General features: G+C 55.0%; 1 protein-coding gene and 2 long non-coding RNA genes across 7 annotated transcripts; 1 reads left to right on the forward strand and 2 right to left on the reverse strand.

Annotated features, from left to right (window-relative positions):
• The first annotated feature begins 716 nt into the window (after nucleotides 1-716).
• On the forward strand, nucleotides 717-24,297 carry PTGES (prostaglandin E synthase). 4 transcript variants are annotated; one of them, XM_070518559.1, is made up of 5 exons: nucleotides 717-1,101; nucleotides 11,725-11,844; nucleotides 13,949-14,132; nucleotides 17,404-17,486; nucleotides 23,757-24,297. In XM_070518559.1, the coding sequence occupies exons 3-5, from the start codon at nucleotides 14,004-14,006 to the stop codon at nucleotides 24,004-24,006; spliced, it is 462 nt and encodes a 153-aa protein (XP_070374660.1). In that variant the 5' UTR covers nucleotides 717-1,101; nucleotides 11,725-11,844; nucleotides 13,949-14,003; the 3' UTR covers nucleotides 24,007-24,297. The 4 variants fall into 4 exon arrangements, with proteins under 4 accessions (XP_070374660.1, XP_070374661.1, XP_070374659.1 ...); XM_070518560.1 differs by lacking the exon at nucleotides 11,725-11,844 and having other exon boundaries at nucleotides 733-1,101; XM_070518558.1 differs by lacking the exons at nucleotides 717-1,101; nucleotides 11,725-11,844 and adding an exon at nucleotides 13,570-13,680.
• Nucleotides 5,410-7,548, reverse strand: LOC123289272 (uncharacterized). 2 transcript variants are annotated; one of them, XR_011506204.1, is made up of 3 exons: nucleotides 7,344-7,548; nucleotides 6,284-6,419; nucleotides 5,410-5,636 (listed from the first exon to the last, which is right to left on the reverse strand). It is a non-coding gene; the product is annotated as an uncharacterized lncRNA (long non-coding RNA). The 2 variants fall into 2 exon arrangements; XR_006533096.2 differs by having other exon boundaries at nucleotides 5,411-5,636; nucleotides 7,223-7,481.
• Nucleotides 13,122-17,093, reverse strand: LOC139046325 (uncharacterized). The gene is made up of 2 exons (XR_011506203.1): nucleotides 15,849-17,093; nucleotides 13,122-15,164 (listed from the first exon to the last, which is right to left on the reverse strand). It is a non-coding gene; the product is annotated as an uncharacterized lncRNA (long non-coding RNA).
• Nucleotides 24,298-24,739: the final 442 nt, after the last annotated feature.

A 24,739-nucleotide genomic window follows, 5' to 3' on the forward strand; every position in this document is an offset into this window, starting at 1 on the left:
CCCCGTAACTACCAGCCAGATGGAGACACAGAAATTTCTCAGCACCCAGGAAGTTCCCTCGAGTGCCATCCCAGTCAGTACCCCTCCTCCGCCCAGAGGTACCCGCCATTCTGACTTCTCCTGACCTCCTGTTTTCTCACTTGGCCCTCTCTCTGACACGTCACAGCCAGCTTGTCCCTGGGGCCTCTCGGGTCTCTATTCCACGTCTCTCAGGCCCATCACCGTTCATCTGGGCGACAGCGCCAGCCTCCTCACTGCCGCTCTCCTTCCCCGGCTCCCTGTCCCCCATGACCACATCGGCACCCCGCCTGAGGCTACCCAAAGGCTCCCTCGTGCCGTCGAGAAAGTGCCAGCTCTCTCGGTGCCCTGGGCCCCCTATGTGCTTGTCTCCTGCATCCCCAGATGAGGGAACGGAGGTCAATGGGGAAGTCACTGGCCCACAGTTCCAAAGGCAGCAAGCCGTGGGGCAGGGGCACACCCAAAGGTGGTCTGACTCCCGAGCCCATGCTCTAATGCCTCTCAATGAATGAATGAAGGAAGGAATGAATGACCTATTATCTGGTTTCCTTTTTCAGAAATACAGCTACCCTTTGGAAAAATCATACGGCCCTCACTAACCAGTTGAATTTGGCTATGAGGTCACTTTCTTGGTTGGAGAAGAGGAAAAAGAGAAGGGAGGGGGAGGAAGGGGGAGGAGGAGGGGGAGAAGGAGGGAGGAGGTACCAGCCATGCAGGGCAGAGGGTGTCTCTGGAGTGGAGTGGATGCTCCCCTCCGCTGTGGCCCTTTCCTGAGGACTGGCCTTGACCCCTGGCAGAGGAGAGAGTCTGCATCTGCCCAGCGTCCGATCCGAGCCATGACTCTCAGGGGTTGAGAGGCGGGCAAGGGGCCCCCTGCAGGGTCGGAGTGAAGAAAGCCGTTGCGTAAAAATGAAGAACCTCACCACAGCCCAGGGCCTGTCCCCGCCTGAGTCATGCTTGAGAGAGAGGGAGGAGAAAGCAAGAGCCCCGAAGCCCCTCGGATTTCCAGCTGGCCGAGGCCGGCCTTGTGACATCGCTGAAGGCATCACCTGATGAGCTCAGGCAGAGGCGTCTGGGGCCAGGGTAAGAGGCAGGAGGGAGGGCGAGGCTGGCTCAGAGGGGCTCCCGGCCTGGGTTGAGAGAGGTCATGAGGTCGACTCTGCCTCAGGGAAAAGCCCAAACCACTCCGGATGTGGAGGGGCCTCTGACGTGACCCCTGTGTTCTGGCCAGCATGGGCCTGGCACACTTAAGGGCCAGGGTTCAGGGGTCACGTGGGTGAATGGGTGAATGAGTGAGCAGGCACGTCTGCCGTGCACTCCCGTCTCTCGCTTTAACTCTGCCACCTTCAGCAATAGCTGTTCTGGGGCCTCATGCGTCCCTGGTTCCCATGAGGACTCGCCCTGGCTTTCTGGTCCCAGGCCCGCCGCTTTCATGTGCTCCATGTGTGGCTCAATCTGTGCAGAGTTAGGGAAGGACTGAAAGCTGGGTGCAAATTGGGCCTCCAGCCGGGAAGAAGCAGAAGTTTTTCCTCTAGGATAATGGGGTGCAATTCAGAAGCCAAAACCTGTGCTGTCCCCAGGGCTGGAGGGGCTGCTGACGATGAGATAGAAGGGTCATGGCCTTCCGAGATGGTCAAGCCAGGCTGCCTGGGTCCCGGGCTGCAGCCGGTGCCAGAGGGTGCGAGGGATGGCAAGGGATGTGTCTGGTCCTTTCCAGGCTCCAAGCTCAGAACGCTTCCAGAACACCACCTCCCAGCCCAGTGCCCTGGGCTGAGCAGTCATTATAGTGCGCGTGCTGCTTGACTGCGGTTCTGAGATGAGCAGGCCGGATTGGAAACTGCAGATCCTGGGGGAGGTCAGAGCATCCAGCAGGGCCCATGGAGACCCGCCCAATGGGTCTCCACATCCTGCTCTGAGCACCAGCGCCTCTCAGCCGTCCTCCTGCCCTGGGCAATCTGAAGAGTCTTTGTCAGACACACCAGCCATATGTATACACATGGCACTACAGTTTAGCTCCGAAATTGATGGAGTCCCTTCACTCCTGTGAACCCCAATTTTCTCATCTCTACAATGGGGATGACAGTAGGCCAATGAGCAAATATATAAGCCACTGGGCACAGGACCTGGAAAATATTATTAGTTATTGTTACTAGTTAACTATTATTATCATTAATCTTGTTCTATAATAATTATTATTTTATCACTAAATTTTACTGCCCAGCTTGTGTCCCCAGCCCCAGCTGAAGCTCTGGCCCTCAGCTGCCCTGTCCGGCAGGAGGAGCCTGTTCTTTTTTGCCAGGTCCCATTCTTGTCCTGGAGCCAGACGGTGCCTGCTCAACCCCGGGGCCTGGCCCCCTCCCCGCAGAGCTGGTTGGTCTCTTCTCGCAGCTGCTGTTTCAACGTGCTCAACCAGGACACACTCACGGCCCTAGTGGCCTTTGATGGGTCCATGTGGCCAGAACCGTGCCCAGAGAACAGCCTGGCAGGAACAGGCAGTGAGGAGGGGCAGCTGGCTGCAAGGGGCTCGCTTGGGTCAATACGCGCTCCTCCGTGCCAGGGACAACCTGGCTCTTGGGGAAGGTGAGAACCGGAGGCCTTCATGGTGGTGGAGTTAGGGTCATGGGGGGACAAGGAAGCAGTCAGAGGCTTGCACAGAAAATGTCATCTTACCCTGAGGTACCCAGAGGACAAGTGGGATCCGAAATGGCCTTCGATGGGGCCTTGGCTTCTGGTGGACCCCAGCATCCAGTGGAACCAGTGCAGACCTGCACTGACCAGTCTGGGCTAGCGGCATTGGTTCGCTTTGTTGTTGTTAGCACCGAGCTGCCCTGAGGAGGCCAGGATAGAGGAGCCCACGGGAGGATGCTCTCGGTACAAGGGGAACCTCTCCGGTGGGACACGGGAGAGCGGGTGAGGACCCCAGGGCTGGCCAGAACCTGAAGCAGATTCACAGAGGGGCTTAGTTCTCAACACGTTCTTTGCCCTGTTCCTGCCGCTCACAGCTGAGCCCTCGGGCACTGAGCTGGCCCCTCTTGGTGTGTCTGGGCTCCTGTGCCCACCTCCCCGTCTCTCTCTGGGTATCTTCCGTTCACACCTGGGGAGCACCTGTTAGGGCGGAATCTCCCTGGCTGTCGATGTCATTGGCTGTCGTCTAGCCTCCCATTGGTTCCCTGTGGTCAGGGGCTCTCTGTGTCCATGGGGGCCCGACCCAGGAATTGCCTGGGGCTGCTTCCCTGCAGGAGGTGTCTGCTTGTGTATGAGGGGGACCACCTTACAGGGGCTCAGGCAGGGCCCCCATTCTGGGCCTTATCCAGTACACCCCCTGGCTTCCAAGCAGCCAATCAGGTTCCTGGGGGACCCGGCAAAAGCCCCCTTTCTCAAACTCTGTGCTTCTCTCCTCACCTGGCACACACACGTCATCATGGTTCTTCTCCTGCTGTGGGGTAGTTAGTCCTTTACCGGTCTCCTCCCCGACTGGACTGCTAATTCGTGGAAGGCGAGTAGACCTTTGTACATGCATCCCCAGGCCCTGGGCTCGGCTTCCGGGGTTACACTGGCCTGGTTGAATCTCAGTTGTTAAAACAACACCAATAGCAGTGATATTTTGCATTTCATGCCGGGCACAGTTCTACAGGCCACTTGGGTTATGTCAGCAAGCCTGGGCTGAGGGCCTATTAGCACGTCCATTTTAGAGACGGGGAGAGCAAGGCTCGGAGAGGCGAAGTACGGTGCTCAGACAGGAAGCAGGGCTGCCTGACAGCCACCGGGCACTGGCTCAGGCCTCGTGCCCCTTCCTGCTCGTCAGCCTCTGGGCCATGGTCGACAGCTCACTTGGTGTCTCCAGGCCTTAGTTTCCTCTTCTCTGCAAGTGGGATGAAATTTAACATATGAGCTGGCCACAGAAAATCAGCGCTTTCCAAACTGTAAAACTCAGCCCCCAGGTTGGCATCCTTATTGCAGACGGGAAGAGGCATTTTGCCGTTCTTTTGGTAATAAACTGGGGTCTGCAGAGTTGACTTTAAGTCCAGATTGCTCAAAATCAGCCCACGATTCGGGCACATACCTCAAGGGCAGTTTCGGCCTCTTGATTCACGGGTCTGGACTGAAAGGCATGCATTTTATCTGAGATTCTAATCTAATCGTTGAGATGCTAACAAATGTGACCTTGTTCCCTGTGCCTTAAAGGAACAAAACACCAAGAAGACAAAAGTCCCAGAAACCTTTGTGTCGAGTGCACTGTCCAATATGGCAGCCACAGCCAGACGTGGTCCCTGAGCTTCCGAAACGTGGGAAGCCCCAATAGAGATGTACCACAAGTGTAAAATTCATACCTGATTTTGAAGACCTAATATGAAAAAAGGGGAAAATATCTCATTAATAATGAAAAAATATTGATTGCATGTTAAAATGATAGCATTTTGGACAAACCGGGTTAAATAAAATATAGTATAGTAGGCTGAATAATGTCCCCCAAAGATGTCAGGTCTTAACCCCTGGAATCTGTAAATGTTACCTTCTGTGGAAAAGGCATCTTTCTTTGCAACTGTGATTCGGTTAAAGATCTTGAGATACGGAGATTCTCCAGGGAAGCCCTCAGTGCGATCGCCCGTATCCTTATGAGTGGGGGGCAGAGGAAGACTGGAACAGACAGAGAGCAGGGGAGGGGGCAGTGTGAGCACGGAGGCAGAGACTGGAGTGACGGGGCCACAAGCCAAGGCATGCCGGCAGCCGCCAGAAGCTGGAAGAGGCAGGAACAGATCCCCCCAGCCTTGAGGCTGTGCGGGCAGTGCAGCCACGCTGACACCTTGGTTTGGGTTCTGGCCTCCAGAACTGCAAGGGAATAAATTTTTATTGTTTTAAGTCACCAAGTTTCTGGAAATTTGTTACAGTGGCCCCAGGAAACGAATATGATTATTTAAATTAACTTCACCTGCTTCATTTTCTTTTCTTAACATGGCTACTAGAAAATTCTAAGTTCCCTGTGTGGCTGCACGGTGGTGTGCATCATGTCCCTGGTGGACAGCGCTACTCCACACGCAGCCTTAGAGGCCAGGCGAGCCGGACCGTCCTCGCTCTTCTCCGACCGTAACGAGGGGGGGCCCCCTCCCCTTCCCGATTCCTTGTCTGTAAACGAGGAATCAGAACACTTCCCATTTGCAGCCCTTGGGTCTCGGGGTTCCTGGAAGGACCTGTGGGTTTATTTTCAAGTTGGCAGCGTCAGTTAAATAAGTCTTCAGTCTTTTGCTGAGTTATGTGAAGCAGGCACTGTCTGGGGATCCACCCAGCAGGTACGCACGTCGCGTGGATGCACAAACACTTTTAAAAACACGAGAAGGCTTTGTGTTCATTTCCTGGGGCTGCTGTAACAGATTACCATGACGCGAGCGGCTTAAACAAAAGAATTTTATTCTCTGGGGCAAGATTCTGGAGGCCAAAGGGCTGAAATCACGATGTCGGCTGGGTGGCTCCTTCTGGAGGCTCCGGGGGTCCACTGCTCCCAGGCCCCTCTCCTGGGGCGCAGGCAGCCCCCGGCGGTCTTCGCGGCTGCATTGCGCCAATCTTTCCTCCTTCTTCACATGGCCTTTTCCTGTTTCTGTATCCGAATCCTCCTCTCCTTTCTGTTGTAAGGACACAGTCATTGGATTCAGAATCCACCTTAAAGCCAGCATGATCTCATGTCAAGATCCTCAACTAAAAATACATCTGCAAAGCCCCTGTGACGGTGAATCCCATGTGTCCACTTGACTGGCCATGGGGTTCTAGGTTAGACATCACTTCTGGTGCGTCTGTGGGAGTGTTTCTGGATGAGATTAGCGTTTGAATCCTGGACTCAGTAACGCAGACTGCCCTCCCCATTGTGGGTGGGCCTCACCCAATCCGGTGAGGGCCTCAACAGAATAAATGGTGGAGGAAGGAAGAAGTCACCTCCCTTCTCCTGCCTTACTGCTGGAGCCGGGACATCTCGTCTTCTCCAGCTCTTGGGCGGGGTTCATGCCATCGGCTCCCTGAGTCCCAGGCCTTTGGGCTTGGACTGAACCACACCTCCCACTCTCCTGGGTCTCCAGCTTGCAGACGGCAGATCGTGGACTTCTCAGCCTCTCTGATCTCATGGGGCAATTCCTCATAATAAATCCTACTGGTTTTGTTTCTTTGCAGAACCCTAACAATCATACACCCTATTTCCAAATAAGGTCACAGGTGCCGGAGGTTGGGACGTGGACCTATCTTTTGGGGGACGCTGTGCAATGTACCCCAGGCATGTTACCTGGGTCTTCAGTGGAGGCCGGACCGCAGCGGGCTCAGAGTGTGGGTTCTGCAACTGGGTGGCTCTACGTTTAAATCCTGCACTTGCGATCTCTTCACGCTGGGGTTTTTCTCCCTCTGAGCCTCAGGAGTGCTCGCTGAAAATTAGAGGCAATGGTGTTAGGAGTCCTTACCCCAAAAGCTGTTGCGAGGCCACTTATTAGCTGTGCGACTGGGTAACTTCCTCGACAGCTCCATCCCTCAGGTTCTCGTCTTTGAAATGGGCAGAGTAATAGTACCTACCTCAACCGGACGTTATGAAGATTAAATAAGCCAACGCGTCTCAGGCACGTGGTGAACGTTATGTAAGTGTCATTCAAATAAAATATTTCAGGGGCCGGCCCCGTGGCCGAGTGGTTAAGTTCGCTCGCTTTGCTTTGGCAGCCCAGGGTTTCACTGGTTTGGAGCCTGGGCACGGACATGGCACCGCTCATCAGGCCATGCTGAGGTGGCGTCCCACATGCCACAACTGGAAGGACCCACAACTGAAAATATACAACTATGTCCTGGGGGGCTTTGGGGAGAAAAAGGAAAAAAAAATCCTAAAAAAAAAAATTTCAGGACGCCTGGCTCAGGGGAAGCACTCAAAAATGCCAGCTGCTATGATTCTTGATGTTTTTACTGATAATAAAATGTCGGCCCTGTTATATTAGATCGAGGTGGTGACAGATCCCATGAGGTCAGAGGTGAACCTTCCTCTGGCTTTGTCTAGCACATGCCCGCCTTACCCACCCCCCGCCAAGCGACCCCGGGCTCGGAGCAGGGCGCACTGTGCACTCGCTCACCATCCCAGGCTCAGTTTAGTGCTTTACTGTCCTCATCTTGAAATTCTTAATAACTTTCCAACAAGGAGCTTTGCATTTTCCTTTTGCACCGGGTCCCACAAATTATGTGACCAGACCTGCTCGGAGTCACATTTCTTGTGCTTGGAGCAGTGAGGGGTCTCCAGCGAGGTGTGGTGGTCCCCGTCTGGTCTGAGCTGGGTCAGCGGCACACGGGGTTATGGCCCCTCTAAGAGGTACCTTTGCAGACAGAACGATCCACTGGTCGTGGGGGCTGGAAAACGTGAGATCTGAGGATGAGCTGCTGGGGTGGCGGTTGATTTGCCTGGAAGGGGAGATCCAGGCTGGCCTGGTGATGGCTTCTGATTTCTGATTTCCAAAGGGCAAATCAGAGGAGGCGAGGGGAGGGGAGCATGTGTTTTCTCTATGGCTCCAAAGAGGAAGGAATTTTGAACAACGAGAGTTGTGCAAGAAGGGAATAGGCTGGCTTGACTTCAAACTTCAGCCCCGCCTGAGCGTTACAAGTATGGGCTCTGGCTTCCGACAGCTCCGCCTCTGCCAGACCAGTGACCCTAGAGAAGGTCATTCATAGCCTCAAGCCTGCTTTTCCATGTATAAAATGGGTCCGATAATGCTCCATAATGGAGGGTGACGATGCTGAAGATAACGCAAGGTAGATTTGTACAAAACGCATGTAAAAGGTACCGGGCTCCTGGGAGGAGCCTCAGAAATGAAGGCGGCGTCAGCGGCCATTGTTGTTATTATTATCAGAAAGTAATGCATTCCCCGGACTGGAGGGTTCGCATTGAGATGGACCGTCAGGAGTTGCAGAGTCTACGACCCTTGCATGGAGCTAAAGGAGGAAACACGCATGTGCCCCCTTGACAATTTCAGCATCTGGCACATTTAGATGATCAGTTTAAAAAACCCACAGTCATAAAACCCTGTCTCCGTGACAAAGGCCCTGAGGGAAAGGGGCTGTGCTTCTCGTGGGACTGAGGAAGGTCTGCATCCTGGAGGCTGCTGAAGAAGTGGGAGGGCTTCCCATCTTTCCTGCATTGAAAACCCCCATCCCCTGGGCCATCACTGGCTGAGCCCGGTCCTAGGAATGCAAAGCTTCCCCTCCAGGGCCTCCTAGGAAATGGGTTCCATGTGTCTGAGAGCTGGACGCTGGAATCGCCCGCGGGAACACAGCATCCGTGGGTGGTGCGCGTGTAAGCGTGAGACCGCGTGTGCTCGCTTGATGCACAGGGCAGGGTCTTGACTCTTGCTGATCCTGGAGCCTCTGCCTAGAGCCACACTCGGGGTGACACAGCTTCCCTAGGAATGTTTTGGCAGTGGTTTGTGCTGGGATAAACAGTGCTCCTCCCCCTCGGCCCCCGTCTGCCTCTCCCGTCAGCTGCGCCTTGTCCCCAGGCTGCATCCAGGAAGTGCTCCCTTTCCAATCACAGCTCTGTATGTCGGGAATGGAAGCTGAGGCTCGCAGGCCGGGGGGGGGGGGGGGGCAGCAGACGGGCTCCATCAAGGGCCACGCTCGATCCAAGCTTGGAGCAGCTTGGATCTCCCGAGACAGGAAAAGCAGTTGGGCACCACAGCCGGCCCCAGGAATCCACTAGCATTTCCTGCACACATTAGGCGGTCTGTCTTCCAACAAATATTTACAAAGCCTGGCTCAGTGCAGACACCATGCTAGGCGTGTAAATACAGCTATGAACAAGACAGCGGCCGTGGCTTTTCTTTTTTTCTTTCTCTTTTTAACATAAAACTATTTTAAAGTGTACAATTCAAGTGGCATTAATCACATTCACATTGTTGTGCAACCATCACCACCATCCACCCCTAGAACTTTCTTGTCTTCCTGAAAGAAAACCCCGCATGCCTTAAGCAGTGGCTCCCCTTCCTCCTCCACCCACAGCCTGGCAACCACCCATCTACTTTCTGTCTCTGTGGATTTGCCTGTTCCGGACATTTCATATAAAGAGAATCAGCCAATATGTGGCCTTTTGGGTCTGGCTCCTTTCTCTCAGCATAATATTGTCCAGGTTCATCCACACTGTGGCACGTATTCACAATTCATCCCTTTTTATGGCTGAGTAGTATTCCACAGTGTGGCTATCTAGTCTTTTCTTACCACTGGACTCCACAGCTGAGCAACCTTGCTGTTCCTCGCTCCCAAGAGGGCGAGAGCTTCCCTGGGGAGCTCTTCATGCTTTCCTGACTCGGGACACACGAAGACAGTGGGAGAGACCCTAAGTTATTCATTAAAAGTTGCTAGTCCTTGAGCGCTTACCACATCCAGTTCCTCTGGGCCTGAGCCCCCAGCCCCAGAGCTGGAACGGTACTGCCTCTGTGTCAAGAACATCCACCTCGATCCAAGCCCAGCTGTGGGACGTCCCAGGGTGAGTATACAAACACCAACCGTGGCCTCAGGTCCCACGTCTTTAAAATGGGCCTAATAGTCATATCTCCTCAGCAGGATTAAATGCAATGGCCTCCGGAATTAGCCCAGTGGTGGCCGTATGGGCAATGTCCAGTGACCCTGTGACCGTCACCCCATCTGCCTGCTCTCCTTAAACGGGATCGCATCCTCCCTGAAGGCCATCGTGGCTGCCTCAGGAACGGCTTCAGGAGCCAGGCTGGGCTTGGCATGCAGCCCCAGACCAGCCCTGTTCGCTGACTGGCAGCTTCCGAGTCTTCTGCATTTATCCTTGTCATAAATGTCAGCTGCTGTGTTTCTACACTGCTGGACGAGTGTTGGGGCTGCCAACGTGCAAATTAGCTCAATTTAACATCGCACCACCTTTTCCGGTTCTGACTGAATGGTTATCAAAGGCAGGGGCCCTGGGGCAATGCCCCAATCATCTCCTTCTGGCCCCAGCCTGCCCGGCAGCCGGTGCCACTCGGAGACCCGGAGGCCTCTTCCCTGGCTCTCTGCCTGTTGGGAGAGGCTACCCCAGGCATTCCAGGAAGTAGGCGGGCAGGAGTCAGGACCGAGAACCAAAGTTTGGAGCTTTTCACTTACTTTGGTCTAGACTCTTTTGGTTATAAAGAAGAGAAATCTGAATCAAGTCATCTCAGTTCATTTCAATTCAACAAACGGCAGCTGTGTCGATGTGTCAGGCACAGGACCAAGGCTTGTGGTCCGTCGGAAAACAAAACTGAAGTTCCGGCCCTCGGAAGCCAGGTGTTAGACAGCAGGGATATGAAATAAAATGCGTCGTCCGGGGACGTGCACTACGGAAAGAAGAGAGAGAGCAGAGGCAGGGAAGTGGCATGAGGAGTGCTCGGGGTGGGGACAGGCTGCAGAACTGACTGAGATGGTCAGGGTGGGCCTGAGAATTGAGCAAAGACTTGAAGATGAGGTGTCAACCCAGGGGATGCTGAGAGGGAGAGAATTTCAGACAGAGGAGCAGCCAGAGCTGGGATGGAGAAAAGACAGCGTCTGGCATGTGTGAGGACCAGCAAGGAGGGAATGGGAGAGGCTGACTGAGAGAGATGGGGAGGAGTAAAAGGAATTCAGAGAGAACCAGATGGGGATGGGGTCACGGGCCATCGTCCAGACTTCGGCTTGGACTCTGAGTGAGATAGGAGCCACTGCAGTTTGGAGCAGAGGAGAGACGTAATTTGATTGATGTTTTGTTTAAGTGAAAAAGGAAACCGCTAGATTCCCAGATCTGGGTGAGTCAGAAGTTGGGGCCTCATTGTCTCCTCCAGAATACAGCCTTCCTCCGTGTGAGGAGGAAGAATGGATGCTCACAACTTCAGGCCAACACCATCCCAGGGCCCCTCCTGGAGCCGCCAGCGGTCTCTCTATCTGTGTCAGAATCTAAATTCCCACGAAAGTTCTCTGATTGGTTCCGCTTGGACCAATCTCAGTGGCCAGGTGCCAGGAACGTTGTGATTGGCTGGTCTGGATCACACAGCTTCCCCACAGGAAGAAGATAGAGCATTCTGATTGGTTCTCCCACCAGAATTACAGGCAATAGGAGCACAGTTCCTGAAAGGAAGGGTGTGACTTTCCAGAGGAAGGTAGCAAAGAGAGGTGAGCTGGCAGACAAAATCATCTCTCATGGAATTGCTCATCCTGAGAGGCCACCTCTGCCCCAGGAGGGGCTGCAGAGCGATCGGAAAGTGCTCACTAATTGACATTTGCCTCTTCTGCAGCCCGCACACCACATTTCACAAACACTGCCTCTCCCAGCAGGGTTGATGCTACAGTGACGACTACAGTACAAATCTGACTTAAAAGGTCACTTCGGCTACAGTCATTTTTTTCGTCACTGCGTTTCTCCATCCCTGGCCAGAGAAAGCCCTAGCAATACTCACTGAGGTCAGGCACCAGCGGGCAAGGTGGGGCCACTTCCTGCTCTCCCTGGGGCTTCTCTGAAGTCACAGACAATTAAATAGCCCAGAGAGCTGGGTCTCTGATCCTCAGGAAATGCCGAGGAGGGTGAGCTGGAAGGAGCCACATGGGGCTTTAGACATAACACCTCCTCTTTGCTCAGGGTTGTGGAGTTGTGATGGAAGAATTTTTTTTTTTTAAATACTGTAAAGTAACAAGATTTGAAGATACATCTCAGTGAATTTTGACATCTATATCCACCTGTGTAACCGCCACCAGGTCAAGATATACAACATTTCCAACACCCAGGAGGCCTCCTGGAGCAACGCAGGCCATCCCTTGCCCTCATTTTGTGCAGGCACCACTGTGTTTCCTGTCGGCCTCAGGGCTACGCCCACGGTGAGCACCCCCATCCCCTGCCCTGTGCTTCCCACACCCTCTCCAGTTTCCCCCACCCCCCGCCCCGTGCAAGGCAGGGGGCACCAATCCCATTTTACGGGCAGAGAATGTAATGGGAGCTTAGAGAAAAGTAAGGCCACTATCATCACCGCCACCCAAAACATGGCAGCTTCCGCTGACTGAGAGAGGCTGTAGGGAAATTCTTGGCGGAAGATCAGAGAGGGGATTGTCCTCCTTGCCAAGCCCTGGCTTAACTGGTTCATTTCAGCAGATGACGAGGAAAAGATTCCTACCGTGAAGTCAAACACATTAGTGGGAAGGACATCCCTACAAAAGTCCCTCTTATTTTTGGCTCCACGTCACAGTAGGTTATCATCTGCTCCTTGCCCACGCTGGTTTTCCCAACCCTGCTGGTGACGTTTCTAGCTTGTCGTTTCAGAAGAACAAACAGGACAGAGCCCGCCCCGTCCAAGGAGGGATGGACACCGAGGGTCCTCTGCTGGGCTGTCTCTGGTCCTCGATTCTGGGGGCAGTACAGCCACAGACCCCAACCCCATAACTGAGCTTTTTGACAAGAAAGACAGCCGCCTCTGGTGGTTCTTCAGAGCTGGAGGCAAGAGAGGGGGGCACCCTCTGTTCTCAGATAGAAACATCAGCAAGGAGCAAGCCAGCACAGCTCCTCCCGACTTGCAGGCAGGGAGAAAACAGGTTTCAGGACATCCGATGCTTTCTGCGTCCTGACCGTGACCTATCGTTTATCTCCTGAGGCTGGGACAACCCTGCCTGGCAGCCCCATGCTCCAGAAACAGTGGTGTCAGCTTACAAGGACATCTTTTGTCCAGATAAGGAAGGTTTGGCACATAGCAAATGGATAAGAAGCTACCCCGCCCCCCACCTACCCCCTCCCTACTCTCCACCCACTGCCGCCAGCAGCAAGGGCAGGGGTTACCGAGTTTCCCTCCTGGCAGCCTTCCTGGGTGGGATCATTATCCCCATTTTGAGGAGGAAGAAACTGAGGCTCAGAGGCTCATATAGATGGAGGGCACTGTATGCGCCAGGTGCTTAATAATTAGACATGACTCTTCTTAGTTCCCACAGCTGCTGTGGGGAGTGACTGACTGTCAGCTGCATTTTACAGTTGAGGAAACAGGTTCAGAGAGGGAGACTGCTTGCCTAAGGTCACACAGCTGGTGCTAGTGATAGAGATGCTAAAGAAGACCGTGGAAAAGCCTGCTAGTTTCCTCCGGCTGCTGTCATAAATGACCACAAATTTAGCAGCTTAAAACCACACAAGTTTATTATCTTACAGTTCTGGAGGCCAGAAGTCCTAAATCAATTTCAGTGCGCTAAAGTCAAGGGAACTGCAAGCTTCTAGAGACATCAGCATTCCAGAGGGCTCACGGCCCCTCCCTTCATCCTCAAAGCCAGCAGTCGAGCATCTTCGCTCCTCTCTGGGCTCTGCTCCTGTCTTCACATCTTTTCTCCCTCTGATTCTGCTCCCTCTCTCTTCGGAGGACCGTCGTGGTGAAACTGGATTCACCCAGATAATCTAGAGTAATCTCTCCATCTCAGTATCCTAACTTATTCCCACCTGCAAAGTCCCTTTTGCCACATATGGTAACGTGTGCACAGGCTGGGGGGGGGGGGTTGGGACGTGGACGTGTTTGGGGGCCATTATTCAGCCTTCCACGAACATCAAAGTCACATGGGTGTAGGTGTGGCTGTGGTTCAAGGGTGCAGGCTGAGTGTGCGGACAGATGCTCGGTTCTCATGCTCAGCACTTGCCCTGACCCTCAAGAAGGTGGGAACAGATCAGTGACCTGGCCACCTATGCAGGTCCTGCCATGTGCCAGTTTTGTCACACCCCCAGAAGGCAGGCACTGCGGTAGCCCACATTTTAGAGAGGAGAAAACCGATTAGAGAGTGTTTAAGGATTTGCCAGGGAGGGGTGGTCCGGAACCAGTACCTGGATCCGGGACACCTCCGTCTCTCTGCTTCTCTCCCAGCATCTGGAGTCCGATGTTGCTTCTGCCGCTGGGCGTGGGCGGGTGCTGAGCGCGGATAGGCCCCCCTCACTGCTCTCCCCGCCTCCGCCCTTCTCTAGGAGACACAGCCTCACGCCTGCTCTCGCCGTGTTCCCCGGAGCTCCTGCCGCCGAGATGCCACCCCCTAGCCTCGCGATGGTGAGTGGCCAGGCGCTCCCGGCCTTCCTGCTCTGCAGCACGCTGCTGGTCATCAAGATGTACGCGGTGGCCGTCATCACGGGCCAAGTGAGGCTGAGGAAGAAGGTACGTGCCGCCCTCGGGTACCCAGCCCGGCGTGCGCGCGCTTCTGGCGCTGTGCTGGGGGAAGGTCCGGGACAAGAGAAACACGGCCACGGGGTTTTCAGCGCCCGAGTGTGAGCAGGCCGGGACCCAGGTGCCTCTCCCAGCCCTTTGGGATGGCGCACTCGGTCCCAGCAGGACCTGCACCTTCTTGTCCTCTGTTTTAAGAGCGTGCACTCACTGGCTGTGCCACCAGGTAACTTCTCGGCAGGACGTGACTCTTGGCCCGCCCTGGGCTCTCCTGCGCTCCGCTCCGGGGAAGCAGGTCCTGGGGGTGGAGCAAGCAGCGGAAAGCCTCCGTCGAACCGGCGGCTTCCCGGCACGGGAGATCTGATGCTTGGGTGGAGTGGGAACCGGCGAAACAGGAGCCCCGGAAACCTTTAATGGAAATTCCCAACTTGCCGGTGAGGTCGCTTCCAAGCCTGCTGCAGCCTCCAGAGCAGGTCTCAGCCAGGCTCCACCGGAGCGCTCGGGGCGGAGCTTTCCCCAGGCTCCGAGTCCCCGAGACAAAACAAGGAAGGGGCCGAGATCCGGGCCAGGCGGGGCGGGTGGGCGGGAGGACGGTTCCAGAGCAACTCGGCTAGCACCGGACAGCCAGAGCCCGGGACGTTGCTGGACAAGCTCTTCAGCCCTCCTGTTAGACACAGAGGCCCAGGGTGCACCTGCTGACCATCCTCCCAGGCATTTCAGAGAGGAATTGTTTCTGGAAACTGTGCCCCACTGTCCCCCTTTGTCCAGTTCAAAGGCGTGGCGTGGGACACTGGGGAGTGGCATCTTGCCTGGCAGATGGCTCAGCTCCTGGCACAGGTACAGGCAGGGCTGAAGGCAGGGCAGCTCCCCAGATGAACTGTCACCCGGAGCAGAGGCACACTGATCACTCCTGACTTCTCCCACCTTGGCTCATCCTGGCATGCAGGTTACAGGCACGGAGCAGGGGCAGCTACTTTCACCCACTGAGTCCTTCCATGGAGCTGAGCATTAATACCCACCACAGCCCTAGGGGAAAGAGGGGAAGAGCCGGGTTCAGCTTATTTTCCAAGTGAGGAACTCGGGCTCAGAGAGGAGACATCACTTGCGAAGTCTGGTTTGAACCCGGGTGTCCAGCTCCAGAGCCCACACGTGCTCCAGGGGGATGGGGTCCTCAACAGCAGGGTGCAGCCCAGAGCTTTCCTTGCAATGTGAGCTCAGGGAGGGGAGGAGACAAACCTGTTGGAGTGCTTTTGTGCCTGGTCAGTGGGGAGTGGCAGAAGGAACATCCCCTTGGGCTGTCCCCGAGGTGCTCCTTACCAGTGTCCCTATCGTTTCTGCTCTGAGTTCAGAGTCAGCCAGGAAGGAGCGGGAGAGCTGCACTGTGGGGAGGTGACGGATGGGGCTCTGGCTCCTGCACCCAGCAGCCTTGGGAGCGCGGGCAAGTCTGGGAGCTCAGTTTCCTCATCTGTAAACTGGGGCTCATCACAGTACTGCCAGGAGAATTCGGCGCCTGGCACGGAGCAAATGGTCCACCAATATTGGTTCTCACTACTTATTACAACCGGAATTAACACGAACGGCAGCTGCCACAGGTCCCTCGTGGGGGCATCCAGAGGCCTGCCCCCCTGCCCCAGCTAGAGGTAGTTACTCCAGCTTCTGTCGCCGGGGCTCCTCCGGTCCACACTGCAGGTGGCTCCCGGCCAGGCTCACCTGCATTCCAGATCCGTCTTCAGGACCGAGCAACCTCGTGGACTTCAGACTCCAAAGGCAGCTGCCCACTGAATGCTAAGGCCCTTTCAAGGCTGTCGTGGGTCCACGCACTCTGTGCAGGGCCGTCAGAGTTGATGACTCCGTGACTTAAGGGCTAGCGGAGAGGAATTCTGGGTGTGAGGGCTCCCATCCTGGCCGTGACAGGCATCAGTGCCGTGCTACGTTCACCTCTGGGGTGGGGCAGGGGCAGGCCCACCAGACAGGACAAACCAGCGCTTGAAGACAGGTGTCACCTGGGCTCATGAGTCAGCAGCAGCAGGACTTGCCATTGGATGAGCAGTTTAGCAAACTTGCTGCTGAGGATGCCGGCAGGGAACCGTGGAAGTGAGTGACAGGCATGAGCCTTTAATGACCTGAGTGTGACCTTAAGTGTCTTCCTTCCGCAGACAATTCGTTAAGCATTCTTCCTGTGCCAACCATCTTGTGCTGGAGGCTTCTCCAGTTCTCTCCTTCACTCTTGGCAGGGTGCATGAGCTCCGCTGATCCAGGGTTCACAGATGAGGAAGCTGAGGCTCAGGGAAGTCCAGAAACCCGCAGTTAGTCATTGTGGAGCTGGAGTTCCCACTCTCATTGCTCTTAGTTCAAAGTCCAAATTCTTAGGGTCCTCTAGGACCCCTGCTGACCCCTGCAGCTTCATCTTGGGCCTCTATCCCTTGCTCTCTATGCTTCAGCCATCCTGGTTTTCTGTTCTGCAAACATGTCCATTTTCTTCTGACCCCAGGGTCTTTGCACATACTCTTCCTTATGCCTTGAATGCTGTTGCTCCAACCCTCCCTTCCTCTGGTTAATGTTGACGCATCCTTTAAGCCTCAGCTTCAGTGTCACTGCCTTGGAGAAGAAAAGCCTTCTCTGACCCCCAGACTCAGTCAAGTCTCTGTGAGCACTCTCAAGGCCAGCCCTGTCTTCCCTTTCTTAAGACTCAGCACCTGGTCTTCCCTGCTCCACAGGCAATTCCTCCATCAGACTGTAAGCTTCACAAAAGCGTGGATGGGAGGGCCTTTGTCTCAGTCCGATTGGGCTGCTCTAACAAAATGCCACAGACCAAGTGGCTCGTAAACGAGAGAAACTTATTTCTCACAGTTCTGGAGGCTGGAAGTCCAAGATCAAGGCCCCGGCAGATTCGGTGTCTGGGGAGGGCTTGCTTCCTGGTTCAGAGATGGCTGTGTCCTCACATGGCGAAAGGGCGAGGGAGCTCTCCGGGGCCACTTATATAAGGGCAATAATCCCATTTGTGGGGCTCCACCCTCATGACCGAATCAACTCCCAAAGGCCCCACCTCCTGGTCCCATCACATCGGGGGTTAGATTTCAACAGATGAATGCACAGGGCACACAGACGTTCAGTCCACAGCCCCCTCCTTCGTGGTGAGTCTCCAGCACCTGACACATAGTAGGAGCTTGTGGATGCTGGTGGATGGATGTGTATGTGGCCGTGCCGCCGCAGACCCCGGGGCCCAGGCCGTGCATCTCAGTGACCCTCAGCTGGTGTGTTCCAGGCTTTCGCCAACCCCGAGGACGCCCTGAGACACGGAGGCCTCCAGTTTCACCGGGACGACCAGGACGTGGAGCGTTGCCTGAGGCAAGTCCTGTTGGGCCTCGGCCTGGCCTTTCAGTCTCTCTCTGAACCCCCGGGGTTTGGGGGCTGCTGGGGGCCAAGCTCTTCTGCCTTCCTGACCCCCTCAGATTGTTTTAACTTATTCATTGATTTAATTTCTAATTGTGGGAAAGTAGAACCTGCTCATGGCTCAGGATTACAGAGTTGGAAACAGGCATCCCGTGAAAATCCAGTCTCCCTCGACCCCTGGCCTCCAGCGCCCCAGCTCTTCTCTCCAAGGGCAAAGGTTGTTACAGTGTCTCGCGCATCGTCCCAGAGGCGCTGTCTGCACACGTGAACGCATGTGCTATGCTTTTTCCTTCTTACCCGCAAAGGACCCCCCTTTCCCCGCTGGTCTGCACTGTGCCTTTTCCCCAAATGACACAGATTCTTCCACGTCAGCCCAGAGAGGGGCCACGTTCATTGTATGGCTGCTCCGGGGTCTACACCGTCCTCCTGTTGAACGGACGATCCGAGCTCATCTCACCGGTTCCTCTGATGGGCCGTGTTCTCAGTCCGTCTCTGTTGTGAGCAATTGCACCCAAACCTCTTTCATTTGCCTTGGTGTGTATGTGTGAGCAAAAACTGCAGGACGCAGCCAGATGGTCAGAAATAGTGCCGAACGGTGCACGACGCCGCTCCTGCCGCAGGTGTGCGTGCCGTTTCCCTCTGCCGCCTCAGTGCACCCACTTCGGGGTGGATACACTGCCAACGTGATAGGTGAAAATTTATGGCACATTCAGGGTTTACTCTGTATTTCTTTCGCTCTGAGCGAAGTTGAATATCATTTCATACGCTTAGCCTCCCTTAATCAATCAAAAACAATTTTTCTTACTGTAAAAATCAGAATTCCTCATTCAGACAATTTGGAGAGGAGAAAGAGGAAAACCTCCCACGGTTCTAATCATTGTTAACATTTTCGTCTGTCTCCTCTTCGTCTTCTATGTCTAAATATCTTTCATAAAATTAGTCACGCCTTATATACCCAATTTGGGGTTCTGATTTTTTTTAGTTAACATTATTTCATGAGCACTTTCCATGTGAGTAAATATTACTCAAGAAATGATTCTTACAAAATGACTGTGTAAAATTCTGTTGGAGACCAAATGATGACTTCAAGTGGTCAGTGTTGGACTTTTTGGCAGTTTCCTCTCTGCTGCTGGACCTCGGTGGGCTGGAGAGTGAGGAGGTGGCACTCCCAGGGGCTGGGGGTTGTCAGGGGAGGTCGCTGGAGAGGTGGGGGATGGGGAGCTGGGCAGGAGTGAGACGGGGACAAACCCTCACGGAGTTCTCAACACCTTCCCGTGGAGATGGGTGGGATGCTGTAGTGAAAATGACAGAGATTCTTTTATTAGAAGGAAGTCAGTGGTTTTTTTTGTTACGGTTTTTTTGATCATTGAAAATAATATACGTACTTGTGGTTTTCAAAAATTACAGACACGTGTCATGTAGGGAGTGAAATTCTTTGCTATTTCGCCCTTTCTAAGATAACTACAGCGTCCAGTCCTTTGTGTGAGGTCCATCCATCCATCTTCCATTCATTCAACATTTAATGTGCACCTTCTGTGTGCAGGACACAGTGCTAAGCACTAGTTTACTTTAGTGAACGAAAGCCAGACCCACACAGAATGTCCTACTGGTGAACCTTGTCCCGGCCTCCCCCTGGTTGGCTTTGCTCTCCTGGGCAGTGGAGAAGGGCAAGATGCCAGTCGAGGCAGCCACTGCCATGACTGTGGAAGGCCAGAACCGGCTCACAGCAGCTGCCAAAGGATGTGTGTAGCTTCTCTCAGCTTTGGAGCTTCCGTGCTGCGAAGCGTACTTGTGGCATGGAGTGGTTGCATGGGCGGCTTAGGAACTGGGCTGTTGTTATTGGCTGTAACCCCGCCCAGGAGAGCTGCAGACCCATGTGGTGCCGAGACATTTCTGGTCACCCAGTACAATTTTTTCCTTTGATCGAAATGACTCCCCATCTATGGGGCCGATGCTCAGACCGTTGAAATTCAGTTCAGCACTTTTCGAGCACCTCATTTAATGGTGTGTTATATCCATTCCGTGAGTATCCATCGGGAACTCACATGGCCAGACCTGGGAGTTCCTGGTCCCCTGGGCTCCTCCTCCTCCTGACTTCACCTAACATCCTGGGACCTGGAGGCCACAGAGCTCAGAGGGCCATCCGTCCTGTCGTCTGCTACTGGAGAACTGGCCGGAACCTGAGTGAGAGAGGCCCTGAAGGAGAAGTTAGTTAAATATTAGATCGAGTTTATGTTGCCATGAGGGTCAGCCTTCTGGGCACACAGGAAGGCACTAGGTCCGGGTTCTTGGAGGAGAACATGCTGCGGCCACAACGCGAGCTGGGCCCTGGGGGGAGTCAGGAACCAGCTGTCAAGGAAAGCGATGGAACCCAGCCACCTCGCCTCCCCATGCCTCCCAAGTCTCCTGGCTGTGTGTCTTTGGCCCAATTCGGAGTCTGTGTGTATGAAACTGCAGTGAGGGGGGTCTCTGAGTGGTCCCAAAGCAGGAAGACACACACCTGCCCGAGCTTTGGAGTATTTCTGACTGTTTGGAGTCTGTGGACTTAATCTGAGTGAACCGGTTTGGCAGGAGACTGGTCCCCAATTCTGAGCCCAGAAGCTCCTTAGATATTATCCAGCATGTTCATTTTATGGGTGGTCGGTGAGCCAAGGCCCAGAGAGGGAGGAGACTTGCCTGAGGCCCTGGAGCTCACCAGCACCCACAGGACGGCAGGACGGCAGGCTCCGCCCAGCACCCCGAAGATGTGGTCTATGAGTCGGGCCAGGGCGTCTGAGGGCGGTCTGGAGTCTGGCAGAACGCAGAGGGTGAAATTAGCTTTAACAATTGTGTCCAGGACTGGGCTGATGATGATGATGATGACGAAGAAGATGGCAGCTAACTTAGAACACACCTACTCGGCAGCAGGCGGTGTTCTCGGCGCGTTATAAATACCACCTCGCTCGGCCCTCCCAACAACCTTGTGAGGAGGGTACTGTTATCTCCGGCGGGAGAAACAGGCTCGCCAAGGCCGCGTGGCTCAGCTGCCATTGGGCCCAGGCCGTGTGATGCGCGTGGGCTCTGCTCCAAAGTACCCGCCTCCGCATAAACCTCATTTTACTCCGTTTTTCTACCTGCCTTTAAAACGAAGCGGCCCTTTACTTAGTGTCAAACCTGGATTCAAGGAAGTCACCAGTGTGGATGGGGAACAGGGCAGAGGGGAGGGGAGAGACCTGGCCTGGCCCCCAGCAGCTGTCCCTGCCCGGGATGCCTGGGGATAGCTATGGGTCACCCTCTCCCGACTCTGTCACCTGATGCCATAAAATGCGGCTGGTGTTGCAATGTCTGCTGAGAGGGAGGCAGCCTGGGGCCGCGGGAGGCTCTGCAAGTCCAGTCTAGTGGGGTTTTGCTTTGGGTGACTTTTACCTTAAAAAAACAGTTATTATTGGAATGACACGTTTTGCCCAAGTGTCTGTCTGGTACGTGACTCTTTCCATGTCTGCCGGTTCGGATCCTGGGGTGGGGAGGAGGAGGATGGGTTTGTTTGCATCATCCGTGCTTTCCCCACGTCTCCCTGACCGTGACACCGCTTGCGGCTTCATGGGGCCCTGCTGTGGTCGGAGACATGCCAGAGGGAGGAGGGGGCTGCGAGCAGGCACTGAGCTCCCTGGCTCCTCTCCTCCCTCACTGGTGACCTCTGAGTCCTCTAGTCCCGATTGCTGGAGCTGGGAGATGGCGCTCAGCACTTGCTGCACGGTTTTCTGCAAGGGCTGCCCCTCCCCACCTCTGAGTTCCGCCCCGCAGAGCAGGGCGCCCACCGGCCACCACCGTCTCCATCCTTGACCCTCCTCTCTGCCCTGTCTCTCCCCCACTTCTTTCCCTCCTGCTCTTTGGGGTTTGGCTGACGATTCTCTTAACGGCTTTCTGAAAACTGACTCACTCTTAAAATGGAAATACGTACTTTAAGGAAAGGTATCTGAATGAATGGGTCTCAGATGCTAGTTATGCTTTTCTGACGCTTTCAGGTAAATATATAAGTATGACAAAAATACTCATCCAGGGGCCAGCCTGGTGGCGCAGCAGTTAAGTGCACACGTTCCACTTTGGCGGCCCAGGGTTCACCGGTTCGGATCCCGGGGGCAGACATGGCACCGCTTGGCACGCCATGCTGTGGTAGGCGTCCCACATATAAAGTGGAGGAGGTTGGGCACGGATGTTAGCTCAGGGCCAGTCTTCCTCAGCAAAAAGAAGAGGATTGGCAGCAGTTAGCTCAGGGCTAATCTTCCTTAAAAAAAAAAAAAGCTCATCCAGGTGGTCCCATTTCGTGGGTCACCTATGGTATGCAGACCACATTCTGGGACACAGTGACAACCTAAAATGGGTTTTCCAAGGGCGTCCCTCTAAGAGGGTGTGGGGGCACGTTGGGATACTCAGCTCCATCTCCATGAGAGTGTAGAGGAACACTGGCTGCCTCCTCCCTCATGACTCACAAGTCGACGGAGGGACTTGCTTGACTGGGGAACTGGAGTGGCCCCAGTCCTCAGTTCCCCCTCTCCTCTTCCCCAGGGCCCGGGTCTGGCCAGTGCCCACCTCTGTCTGATGTGGAAGCCAGCAGTCTTTCCCTGGCTGGGCAAGGCCGGCCCTCCTGCAGACTTGCTTTCCCTGTGGCTGGGTCCCAAGGTTGAGATTTGGGAGAAAAGGAGCAGGAAGGCCATGTTGGCTCCAGGACAGGGGGACAGAGACACCAACTGGCATGTCCTGACTTTGACCTAAGAAAGATCCAGGCCCTGCTGGGTTTCTGGGAGCTTTTGTATGCCAGACAGAATTCCAGACTCCTTATCCCGCTTCATGAGGCCTCTCTCCCACTCTTATCCTGCCTATTCCCTCTTGTGCACCACACTCCAGCCACACGGGTCACTTTTCTGTGCCTTGAAAACACTATGCTCATTCCCACCTCAGGGCCTTTGCACATGCCAATCCCATTCTCTGGAAAGTTCTTCTCCCGGCATGGATTGCCCCTCATCACTCAGGCTGCAGTGCAAATGCCTCCTGACCACACGGACCCTTATCATGCTGCAGAGACACCTACGACACTTGGTGGCCAAGTGCTGCAGTCCTCTTCCCTGCCCTGTCCAGCCCAATTCCTTTCCATCAGGCCACATACCAAGGCGTTTGCCCAAGGCTCTCCATGCAAGTGGGAGGGAAGAGGAGGACTCTGCAGCAGGTCCCTGCCTGGCCCACTGGTGGAGCGTTGGAGAAACGCGTTCCAGCTGGAAGGCCTGGAGAAGGGGCTTCCGTTCCAGCAGAGTCCCGGTGCCTCACGCATGTGGCCCGTCCTTGGGGGAGGTCATGGGCTGGGCACTGGATTCCTGTTTGTTTGAACTTCCAACATGCCATCTAGGGCTTCAGTCGCTCGCTCAGTCTCTAATTTATGGGACTCGACCTCCCCACCCTCTGTAAAGGAAGCTGCCCATCAGCAGGAGTCACGGAAAATGTGAACCAACTCTTAGCAGAAGTGGGTTTTCTTTCTTGGTCATTTATTTATGGCAGGGTTATACACAGCCGTCCCGCCCCCGATACACTCCACAGACTCACACACTTGATGATTTTAAACAAAAAAAGAAACAGGACAGCAGGGATGAAATGAAGAGCTTTGCCGAGGTCCGGCAGCTGGTTGGCTCCAGTGAGTGGAAGCTGTTCTTGTTCTTATTTTCCCCAAAACGGGGAGGAGGGGTTGCTTATATTTAGGGGCAGAATAAGACAGATCTGGGCCTGGGTTTCAGATGCACGCTCCTAGGCTCTAGCCCAGCCCGCTCGGGAGGGCCCGGGAACCTGCATTCGGAAGGAGGGCGCCTCAGAGCTGCCTTGGGGGTAAAGGGCATGGGCTTGAGTCAGACCTGGGCTCCTCCCAGCTCTCACTCACCCCGCTGAGCCCCACTTTTCCGGCCTGGCATCCAAGGCCAGAGGGGAAGGTGGGGAGAGTGCGGTGGGGGCCAAGGCCCAGCCAGCCCTAGGGCTCAGCAAAAAAACCCCAGGAGCAGCCTGTCTGGCTCCTAGCCCCGTTAACGGGAGCTTAGGGTCGTGGTCCCTCCTGCCTCTGGGGCTCTCCTTGTCCTGGCCGTGAGCGGATTTGACTCTCCTGAGATGACCCCCAGTGGTGCGGGGCCCCTCAGGGCAGAGGACCGCTGCCTCCCGTGGTGTTCTCACTGCTGACGCCTGGCTGACCGCTGCCCCTTGCCTTCCCAGAGCCCACCGGAACGACATGGAGACCATCTACCCCTTCCTGTTCCTGGGCTTCGTCTACTCCTTCCTGGGGCCCGACCCTTTCGTGGCCCAGATGCACTTTCTCGTCTTCTTCCTGGGCCGCATGGTGCACACCGTGGCCTACCTGGGGAAGCTGCGGGCGCCCACCCGCTCTCTGGCCTACACCGTGGCCCAGCTCCCCTGCGCCTCGATGGCCCTGCAGATCATCTGGGAAGCAGCCCGCCACCTGTGACCGCCAGCTGAGGCCTCCTTGCCGCCAGACCGCTGACCGTGAGCCGCGTAGGGGATTGGGCATCCCTTCCAGGTTGTGACAGGCCCGGGGCCTGGTTTCCTGGCAAACTGCTGAGCGCGGGATCCCGGACCCAGTGCACCTGTGTGTGTTTGCATATGTGTGCATGCATACATGTGCGTGTGTGCGCCCCTTGGATTCCTGGGTGAAGTGGCCGATGGAGCCGTTTAGAGACGAGCTGTCAAGATTGATAGAAAACCCTTCCACTCAAATAATAGAGCATTTAAAACATGACTCCTTCTTCATCATCCCTAAGAGCGGGAAGAGTGAGGAGGGCCAGTTCAGATTCCTGAGCCTAATGGTCATCGGATCCAGGGCTGTCGTAAATGCAGACTTCTCAGACCCACCCCAGAAATTCTGGTTCAGCCTATTTAGATGGGGGCCTGGGCATCTGCATTTTTTGTAAAGCTCCTGGTGAGTCCCAGCACGGGCGGGTCCCGAGCCCCTGGCAGCCCCCTCTAGAGGCAGGGCCAGGACGCGCAGGGTGTGTTGCGATTTCTTTTACGGCCGGAGTTCAGTGAGGGGGCATTATGCTCGGTGCCCTCCGCTCAGTCCACATCCCTCACTGGAGCCTTCTCTGCCTGGCACCGGGGCGGATGGGAGGGGCCCCCGGTGACGTCCGCCTTCTCTCCCCGAGGTTTCTGTCGCTCCTGAAGGCTGTAAATCAAGGACAATG

This window comes from Equus asinus, chromosome 10 (assembly GCF_041296235.1).
Source record: "Equus asinus isolate D_3611 breed Donkey chromosome 10, EquAss-T2T_v2, whole genome shotgun sequence".
Classification (NCBI taxonomy): Eukaryota; Metazoa; Chordata; class Mammalia; order Perissodactyla; family Equidae; genus Equus; species Equus asinus.

Excerpts from the sequence above, each read along its gene's own strand:
- PTGES (XM_070518559.1), top strand. The coding sequence starts at position 14,004 with ATGCCACCCCCTAGCCTCGCGATGGTGAGTGGCCAGGCGCTCCCGGCC. Across the intron at positions 14,133-17,403 it reads AAGTGAGGCTGAGGAAGAAG|GCTTTCGCCAACCCCGAGGA; the intron begins GTACGTGCCGCC and ends GGTGTGTTCCAG. Across the intron at positions 17,487-23,756 it reads GACGTGGAGCGTTGCCTGAG|AGCCCACCGGAACGACATGG; the intron begins GCAAGTCCTGTT and ends TTGCCTTCCCAG.